The 9,642-nt window shown below is 46.1% G+C and overlaps 3 protein-coding genes across 10 annotated transcripts; 2 read left to right on the top strand and 1 right to left on the bottom strand.

Annotated features, from left to right (window-relative positions):
- The first annotated feature begins 328 nt into the window (after positions 1-328).
- On the top strand, positions 329-4,365 carry LOC124701441. Of its 8 annotated transcripts, none has more exons than XR_007002044.1 (8): positions 329-742; positions 966-1,032; positions 1,143-1,226; positions 1,526-1,723; positions 1,938-2,307; positions 2,812-2,946; positions 3,810-3,894; positions 3,963-4,365. XR_007002044.1 is itself a non-coding variant. In XM_047233499.1 (5 exons), exons 2-5 carry the CDS (start codon positions 2,212-2,214, stop codon positions 4,179-4,181), a joined length of 528 nt encoding a protein of 175 aa, XP_047089455.1. In that variant the 5' UTR covers positions 1,451-1,723; positions 1,938-2,211; the 3' UTR covers positions 4,182-4,365. The 8 variants fall into 8 exon arrangements, 2 of the variants coding, with proteins under 2 accessions (XP_047089455.1, XP_047089456.1); XR_007002042.1 differs by having other exon boundaries at positions 1,125-1,226; XR_007002043.1 differs by having other exon boundaries at positions 966-1,226; positions 2,812-2,894; positions 3,970-4,365.
- Positions 4,366-4,370: 5 nt separating this feature from the next.
- Positions 4,371-6,979, top strand: LOC124694679 (mitochondrial inner membrane protease subunit 2-like; the record flags this gene model as incomplete). The annotated part of the gene is made up of 3 exons (XM_047227637.1): positions 4,371-4,471; positions 4,553-4,718; positions 6,676-6,979. Coding segments are annotated over 3 exons (375 nt in total), but the record flags the coding sequence as incomplete, so codon positions are not given.
- A 387-nt stretch (positions 6,980-7,366) lies between these two features.
- On the bottom strand, positions 7,367-8,601 carry LOC124694678 (UPF0496 protein 3-like). The gene has a single exon (XM_047227636.1). It carries the CDS (start codon positions 8,599-8,601, stop codon positions 7,474-7,476), a length of 1,128 nt encoding a protein of 375 aa, XP_047083592.1. The 3' UTR covers positions 7,367-7,473.
- Between the last annotated feature and the right edge of the window lie 1,041 nt (positions 8,602-9,642).

Raw genomic sequence — 9,642 nt, 5'->3', positions numbered from 1 at the left:
AAGTAAGTGCGAGACCCCTAGCGAGATGGCTGGGCTATCCACGTGGTGCGTTTGGGTTGGGAGAAAAAACTCCGATGTGTACTGCATCGCATCTGTACTACGCGCCAGTGAGCGGAAAGAAGGCCCGAACATACTTAAAAAAAGAAAAGAAAAAAAGGCACGAACATTTGCTTTCTCTGACCACGCTTCCCAAACCCTATTTTTTTTTGTCCCGTCCAACTCTTCTTGGCGGCGGCCACCGGGAGTAGCACATCGAGCGGGCAGCCGGCGGCGGGGAACGTCGGGTTCCCATTGTGGTGGTGAAGAACGCCGTTCGCTTCGCCCATGATGTTGTCGTCGAGGAGCGTGGGCACCCGAGTCCCCCCTGGCAACACATATGCCTCACGCGGTACGCCGGTGCGGAGAGCCGTGAGATCTCCACTGGCGGACCGGCCGCCGCTGGGGAAGATCTAGGCGGCGGAGCCTGTCTCAGTACAACGGGCCGAGCGTCGGCCTCTTCTCCTCCAAGAGGCTGTCGCCGCCTGTATGGACGACCGCCACTCGGGATTCCTTGGCCGCCACTCCGTGCTCCTGGCCGCGTCCTCCGAGGACGAAGAAGAGAGCATGGCCTCGTGGGGGCTCACCGAGGATTGTGGCTACGCCAACTTCTCCGACCTCATAGCCTAGGAGATGGAGTGTGCTCCAGCGACTCCAGCCTGTTCGGGAGGACGGGGACCTGCACGGCAACCGAGTTGACGACGAGGTAATGTCGCGGTGTGTTAGACGGGCGTCTGCCAGGAAATGCTCCCGTGCTCAAAAATGCTCCTGTAGCATGCTGCTGGATATTTTGCGCTGAAGATTAGCAATAACTGAATTATGTTGGTTAATATTTCAATTTGTATACATTGTTTATAATCAGACGTTTCTGCAGATGCTTAGTTTTTCTGGCAAAAGTAAGAATCTAATTTAACTCTTATATTTATCAGGAACAACACGCTGATGAGCACAGATTTGGATTTTAGGCCACCCAGTGCTCCCCACAACACAAGATCGGTAGGAGCATCACAATTTCAACGCATTTGGTGATATCAGAGACCACTTCTTTTTTCAAACACAGTTTGTTCTTATTTTCTTTTGCGTGGAAGCACTTGATATGCAAACAGCAAACCCGAAAGAGGCTTTCAGAGGATTAGCTTATCATCAGTGGCAGATATATTGGCTCAAGATGTTCATGAACTTCCTACGAGGTACAGTCTGAGATCATAATTTACATGTACAAGAAGCTTGCATCTCATTGTCCTGTTCCATAATAAGAAATTGCAATTCAGATCAAATGTTCATGAAGGTGGTCTTCAAATGTTTTACATCAAGACCAATTTACTAGCTCAGTTACCAAGCTTCACAACTAAGTGTGTTACTTGCTACCCATCTGTGGAAGTATGGTAGCAGAAACATAAATGCAAGTACCAGCCATGTCCCAACCAAGAAAACCCACATCATAGTTACTATCAAGTTTGTCTGAAACTTTGCCTGCTTGGTTTTTCAGGTAAGTGCCGTCGTGCCGGGTTGGGTCATTTTTTCGACATCAAAAGAAAGGCCGTGGATTTTGTGCAGCTGGTGCCAATGCATGTGAATATTGATAATGATAATGCCTTCTCTACATTTCAAAGCTTGTGGAGCAAACAAATTTCCCAATAGCCGCCAGTTTTCAGGGACTATGAGATCCTCTATGTTGTATGTCCAGGTCTGCATTCTTTCTTGTGCCCCTGAATCTCTTATTTGGTTATTTGTGTCTGGTAAATGCTACCAGCTCAGCTACTTTAGTCCATTGCACTGTAGTCATTTGAGTGATCTCATAAACATCAGTGGATTCAGTGTGTTATGCTCATTATCTCTCACTGTTAAGCATTTTGTACTTCTGCACCAAGAGTTTCACCAAAGGCTTGGATTTTCTTCAGGGCTTCCTCCTTCCCCCCCTTCAGCACTAGATAGTGTTGGTAATGGTGAATTTGGAATTATCAGAAATGCAAGGGCAATGAAGCCAATAGGTGATGATGTTGGAATGCGCAAAAGAAAATCTAATGGGAGCCTAATTTGATGTTTTATCCACTGTTATAGCATTGATGCAAGGGCAATGAAGCCAATAGGTGATGATGTTGGAATACCCAAAAGAAAAGCTAATGGGAGCCTAATTTGATGTTTTATCCACTGTTATAGCATTGATTGTTTGCAATGCGGATGCATGGTTGCTGCTCAAGTTCAGGGATTCAGATGACATGGCTCAAAGATATCCACATAGTGCAATTCCAAAATTGTGCTGGTCTTCTGGTATGTGTAATCACTCTTCTAATCTCTATAAATTCACCATTGTGTGATGTCTTATGCTTTAATTGTTTGATTGACAACAGAACAATAATTGCATATTTTCAGTCAAGTGATGCCAACTGATTATTGAAATTCAATGTTACCTATAGAGAAGTATTTTCTCGTAAAGCCACAAGAATTTTGACTAGATGTTAGCGTGCAAGTTGAACTCTTCTTATTGACAAAGCTAACCATGTTTTGTTTAAATTTAACTCACAACATGAGTATTTTTGAAAGGGCCAGAGCCAGATTTATTAATGTACAAAACAAGAAGCAGGCTAAGGATATATATATATTGTTAGTTCTCTGTGGTGTATAATTGATGACGGGAAAATACTTGTGGTACTAGATCATTGGCATTCAGTTTGTCATGGTTTGCTAAAGAATTTATTTGTGCTATTTACTTCTTCAAAATTTGCAATCGACATCAGTGTTTGTTAATACTGAGACGAATCTTGCTGCGTGCAGAACTTGGATAGAGGAGGTTATTCTGAAGTAAGTGTGGGAAAAAAAGCCCTGGATAGATCAAAGAAATACATAAGATGTCGCAGGTTGCACCATGTTCTCGTGCTATTACTATATTTGTTTAGTAGCCCGATATTAGTAAGTGCTTCATTTTTTAGCTTTCATATTAGTAGCCTGAGAAAGAATATATTGGTGTTTTGTTTTGTGTATTCATGCTTAATAATATTCAAGTAGTAAGGGAAAGAAATTTTCCTTGAGTCACAGGCCGTTGGTGCTCTTTAGTGGCTGTTTTTTTTTAGTTTCATACGTTGTCAACTTTTTTTTTTGAGATAACAACCATACGTTGTCAACTTACTTTTTCCTTGAGAATGGTATTTCTGGTAGTTTATTGTTCAAGTAGTATGGGAAATAAATTGGTTGGCAATTTTCCTTTTCTTTGTCCCCTCCATTCTCCATGTTGCACACATTATGTCATGCTTTAGTCCTGTACTCCTTGATTACAATAAATTACTGTTGCTTCTCCTTGTATAAGGTTGTAAAATGTCAGTTGAGCTATCAGCTACTTCTATTACATGCATAGTGAATTCATGCATGGTGAATGATGATGCCATCAATCTCCCTAGAGTGAAAATGGTTAGTCTCTGCATGCCGGTTCACCTTACTTTGGTATGGTAGAGTGAACAAAAAAACCTACTTTCTTTGCTAATTGCCACCATACTTCCTGAAATTTTAATAGTCAGGATCCCTATTCACGTGAAATGTTCCCTGCCATGAACCTGGTCAATTTATTATAAGTAATGACATGATCTCCTCGGAGCACATTGTCTTATGCATCTGCTATTATCAAATAGTCTGTCAGATGATACTTTTCATTTGCTCTGTTGTTTCTCACTCTTAGTTGCATGGAATATCTGCCTCCCTGAATATCATCCTTGAAAGTAACAGTGTTATTTTCTTTACACCATCTAGCTAACTTATGTATCTTTTACTGGTATCAACAGGCAAGATTTGTGATGTTGTACAAGTGCTTGGGAAGGACGTGCTATCAACATCAGCGATTGTGGCGACCTGTCCTGTGTGTCACAGGTAATGTTTCTACTCCTCCTTGAACACAATTCCGAGAATATTTCCTTACACCGTACTTCTTCTTCAAGTACGCAGAGAAAGCTGTTGCAGCAACGAACAAAGGGCTTAACTTTTCCGGCCACACGATGGGGACAGGGGGGCTGTGTTCAAGATCCGGCAGGCCCTCTGCCCAAGAGTGTCCTGAAGCCCACGACGCTCCCCAAGGTTGTGGCTGCTTATTTCTGATGGTAGAGAAGCAAGAGCAACTAGAGTTTGAAGTCGCCTTATTCGCAACCACTGGCAAATAGAAGCATGCATTCTCAGTTCCTCTTGTAGATATATGTGTGCTGGAAACAAAGAGCAAGCTGGGTGTCATGTCCTTTTCCTCTGCTGTTGCAAACTTTTTTGTGTTGGAAACTGCACATCTTTGTTGTTTGTTTTGGTTATGTGCTGATGTGTTGGTTGATGAAATAGAGTAGACTGGCTTTTACTGCTGTTATGGTGTTGACCTAGGAAATTCGTGTTGCTCCTTGATTGGACCGCAAAGGACCAGCGAGGAGGCGCCCCATGGGGCGCCCCAACCACTAGTTATATTCAAGTGAGTGCCCCCCCTGGCATTACACAGAGAGCTCTTCAAACTTGTTTGGTTATTCCTTGTCCCTTCTGTCTCTGTTTGTAGATGCCCTAGTGATCACAAGAAGGATTTCGTGAAGAGATTGATTGCCTTGCCTGGTGAGTGGATACGGATCCCTGTGTCTCAAGAAATTATTAAGGTCCCAGCAGGGCATTGCTGGGTTGAAGGTGATAATGCTGCTCGAAGCTGGGATTCAAGGTCATTTGGCCCAGTAAGTTGCTTCATCTTCATTTTCCTATCAAACGGGCATTCTTCAGCCAATTGTTGACCTGCACCTCCTGTTTCGTGTCTTGCTGTTTGCGGATGACACGGTCATCTTCATGACACCCCTGCAACGAAGAAGTGGACAACTTATGTCGATTGCTTCATATGTTCGGCCGAGCCTCTGGGGAGCCATGGGATGGCATGAAGAGCCCTCTTCAACGCATCGGTGATCTTCGACTTCGCGGACGGCGCTAGAATCAGTTTCTGGAAGGAGCTTTGGCTGCGTGGGCTCAGATTTTACACCGCCTTCCCGGACCTGTTTCGCTGCTGCACGTGGAAGAATATATGTTTAAGGGATGCTTTGGAGGTCTTGAGGTGGACACGCCATTTTCGCTCCACTCTCACGCCCATGGTTGTCCAGCAGTTTGCAGCTTTATTTGAGGCGGTCTCAACGATCACCCTTGTGCCAGCAACGCTGGACACGGTTACTTGGAGGTGGACCGCTTCCGGCATATACTCCGTGGCGTCGGCTTATGCAACAATCCAATTCGAGGGATGCCAGCATTTCAGCTTCGACAAGATCATCTGGAAATCAGATGATCCGCTTGAATGCTGTATTTTCTCTTTGTTTGATGGTCATGGGGAAATGTCTCACGGCGGACAAACCTGGTCAAGAGGCACCACACTAGTCGTTTTACTCGCTATGGGCATTGCGACTGAAGAAGGTGTGCACCTTCTGGCTGCATATCCTGTCGCTGCGTCAGTTTGGAGCTGGGCAACCTGCCAGCTGCAATGACACCACTTTCTTCCACTTCATCGCTCCTGGACTGGTGGATGGCCGGCTGAAACGCCCTTTCCAAGCAACATCCCTGCGCTTGGAACTCCGTCACTTAGCTTGTTTGGTGGAGTATCTGGAAAGAACGCAAAGATAGGATCTTTAATGGCAGGAACTTGTCGGCCATGACAGTTTTTCACTGTCTGATGGATGAGGCCTCAAACTGGCATGCGGTTGGCAAGACCTCCATTTATCGGGGGATTCACAGACCCCTAGAATCTGACTAAGTCCAAGATGATCGCCTGGTGGTCTGCACCCACTATCCTTCTCTTGAGAACCCCGGCCTAACATGCCCCCGGTTGTAAATTTTCTTTCCTTTGCGCCTATTTCCTTTTGACTTTTTTCTTGTATTTTTTTTCCTGTCAATCAACGAAAGCTGCTGCCAGTCTTTTGTCAAAAAATAAAACTAATCTGGTTGTCTGAATGAAACATATCAATGTCTCTAGTGTTATAGACTAGTATTGATGGATTAGAACATAGAAGCTTGTTGCAAGAAGGGGTTTTGCTGTATTCTCAGTACTATCATGTGAATCTGAGGACTAAATAGGCCACTTGGCTGGTGCCAGTACTGGTAGTGAAGCTAAGAATTTGGGGGCTTGCTGTTTCGTATAATATTTGAAACTTTTGTTTAAAGTTCCTACATCCTGACCCTGTTTTTCAAATTGGTATACTACGTCATTCCTTAAAAATAAAATGAGTGCCTAAAATATGTATATGGTAGTCTCAGCGTCTAAGTAGACAACAAGTAGAACAAAAAAAAAGATTAAAGCAAAAATGTTGTAGTTATGAAAAACCATATCCCAACACACCAGCACATCAATGCACTAGAGACCAGGCACATGTTAAGTTGTTATCTTCTCTTCTTATTTATGTTGCTGCATTCTTGAAAAGTTGCTAGTTTTGGATGCTTTACAGTAAACAGATGATTTTTTCGATAATGAGTAAACAGATGATGCATTTGGTCAAACAAAGTACTATGTTACATATAGAAAACCGATGTTATATTTACATTACATGGTATTCTTGCAAGCTTAATTATTGCACTCAGGCTTCTGTTTAATCTTGTTCTACTGTTTGTTGCATCGGTATTACTTATTTCATTTTTGATGGTGTTTTTTTTGTCTTCCAGATCCCTTTAGGTCTAATAAAGGGGAGGGTGACCCACATTATCTGGCCGCCGTCGAAGATGGGCCGGGTGGAAAGAAAATGGCCTGAAGGTAGAGTTTCGCCGTTTTAATTTGACTCCTCACTGCACTGGATGATGGCCCATTACTCAATTTTGCCTGATTCCTGGCAATCAGATGTTCTCCTAGCAGTTGCTCAAGTTTTGTTGAAATATGTATTAATTTTTTTATCCACCATTGTTGTTGTTGCTTACTTGTATTACCAACTTTGTACTTAAATCGGTCAAAATTGTAAAACCTCAATCGAGGCTCTTCACATTCAATCATTTGTTCTGCAAGCACAGTACAATTTGGTACTGAACTTGTTTGTTGTGGACTAGTGGTTGTTGTGTTATCTTCAGAACATATACTGAAAACTAGATTATTACTTCAGATTCTGCAATATGCAGCGTGTATCTACAAGCAAACCAACCAAAAGGCCAGCTGAAATCCTAATCCATCATTTTTTTTTTATTTCCTGTAGTAAGATTCAGAAGATGCAGATGGACGAAATCATTAAACTAGATTATTAATTCAATCAAATGCTGCAATATGCAGCGTGTATGTACAGTAACAAATCTATATCAAAAAGGCCAAGTAATCCTAATTTACCTTTTTTTTGTTTTTTTCTGTATTGAGAAAAAGAATGGTACGTATTATGTACACGGGCTAAAGAATGCAAAGTACTACGTGTTATGTACAGAGACTTGAACTGTGTGTGTCCTAGAAGAAGAAGAAATATTGCTCTTCTTCGTGAATCATGATCACCGGTCTGCAGCAGTAGGCATGAACTTGATGACCATGGTCCTGGCCTTGTTGATGGTCATGAAGCAGAGGAAGAGGTGCTCCTCCAACTCGTCGAGCTGCTGCCTGAAGCTCTCCTCGTTCTTGCACAGCTGCCTGAGCACCTCCTGCACCAGCCTCCCCTTCCCGCCGGCGTCCTCCTCGGCGACGCACAGCTGCAGCAGCGCGAGCATGTACTCCCCTTCGTCCCGCACCCGCTCCACCAGCCGGCTGATGGTGTCCATGTCCCGGTTCAGGATGTAGGTGCCCTTGGCCGCCGCCTCGAGCTGCACCAGGGCGCGCCGTGCTGACCTCCCCGAGAAGAGCCCCAGCCACGCCGGCGACATCATCGGGAACGCCGCGAACGCGGCCAGGACGTGCACGCCGACGCACGCGCCGACGACGGCCACGGCGGCGACGATTGCGACAAAGGAGACGGACAGCGCCTGCCGGAGCCGCGCGAGGGTCCTGATCCTGCGGCGCGCGGCCTTCCTGCCGGAGTCGAGGCCTTTGAGAAGGTCGGCGGAGCTGAGCCGCGCGTCCCCGAGCCTGCCCTGCGTGGCCGCCAGCGCGGTGAAGGGCTTCCCGAGCGCGGCGGAGACGTCGGCGAGGCCGGCGCTGAGCCTGCCGCGGAGCGCGTTCTTGAGCGGGCGGTAGCGGAGGCGGATCTGCTCGATGTCGCGGAGGAAGTGGCTGCAGAGGAAGGACGCGCCGGCCGTCTCGTGGTAGTAGGCGGCGAGGAGGCCGTGGACGTCGGGGCGGTTGCGCGCCGACGCGAGCGCGGCCGCGGCGGCGGCCTGGTCCGGCTCGAGGAGGTGCTCGGCGAAGAGCCGGTACGAGGAGAGGCGCTTGGACGAGGACGTGCCGCCGCCGCTCCGGGTCGCTGGTCTGGGGACGAGGGCGTCGCCGTGCGCGAGCGTGATGTCGAGGACGCGCGCCCAGAAGTCGTTGTAGGACTCGGTGCGGAACGCGCTGGTGTACTCCTCCCGGAAGTCCAGGCTCGACGACGACGCCGACGACGTCGACGGCGTGCTCTGGAGCTGGGTCCTCTTGGGGTCATGACGAGCTCCTGCGTCCCAAAATCGATCAGCAAGCGAAACGATCTTCATAGGATCGGTAGAATAATATTGTGGAAATTAAGGCAGAACGATCGATGCATGCATGCGACTAGGCTGCCGGTAGAGCGAGCTCTGCCGGCGGCGGCTACCTTGGGTGTGACGCCGCCGCCGCATGCACGGCCCGAAGCACTTGGACAGCATGTTGCCGCAGGCCATCTCTCGATCTAATCGCCGGCGAACAAGCTCAATTGTTTTTTCAGTGCGAGCTACGCCCATGCAAATCTATATACGTGTGGGTAACCGGCTTATTAAGCCATATTCCAATTGGGAACGGAGAAATGATGATGATTTGCTAACCGGCCTAGATCATCGATCGTATCATTCACGCATGCAGGTGTCGAAGGGAAGCGACACCTACGATTATCCTCGTCACAATTGCGGCTTGCATTGTCGACATATTGCCGTGCTCCGGCACGCATAAACGCGCCGGCGTACGCTACCCGTTTAGGCTCTGGCTGGCTCCTGGCTCCGGCATAGCTCTATGGCACGCACGGGTTTACTGACCAGAATGTAACATGTACTCCATCGGATCCTTTTTAAGTGACTCGAATTTAGTATAAAGTTGTACTAAATTCGAGTCAATTAAAAGAGACTGGAATGGAGGGAGTAGGATTGTACATATAGAATTAATGGTGTGTGATGATGGTTAAGAGGACAGCGCATCTGCACCAAACCTTAGTTTTGATACTTTGATATCTTGTGAAGGCTAAATTTTTATTTCCGTGGGAGGTGACATTGTAGTCGATAGCGAAACATCTATGTCGACTTGATCAATCTCAAGATCCAGTCTTTCGAATATGCTCATAGATGTAGGACGTGTGTGCATTCATAAAGGTAAATGTATGCACGTATTTGCGTGAGTGTCTCCTTATGTACCATGTTTATGAAAAAAAGAATTATTTCCTTTCGGAAAATCTAGCATCCTTAAAACGATCCAAATTTATACTCGACCAGCAAAATATGCAGATAAGTAATTTTACTTGCCATTAGTATTATATTTGGATATGGGAACCTAAAATACTTGTACTAAAA

The sequence above is a fragment of the Lolium rigidum genome, chromosome 3, assembly GCF_022539505.1.
Source record: "Lolium rigidum isolate FL_2022 chromosome 3, APGP_CSIRO_Lrig_0.1, whole genome shotgun sequence".
NCBI lineage: Eukaryota > Viridiplantae > Streptophyta > Magnoliopsida > Poales > Poaceae > Lolium > Lolium rigidum.
Note: the sequence above shows the minus strand (reverse complement) of the source record. Positions and strands in the feature narration are given on the sequence as shown.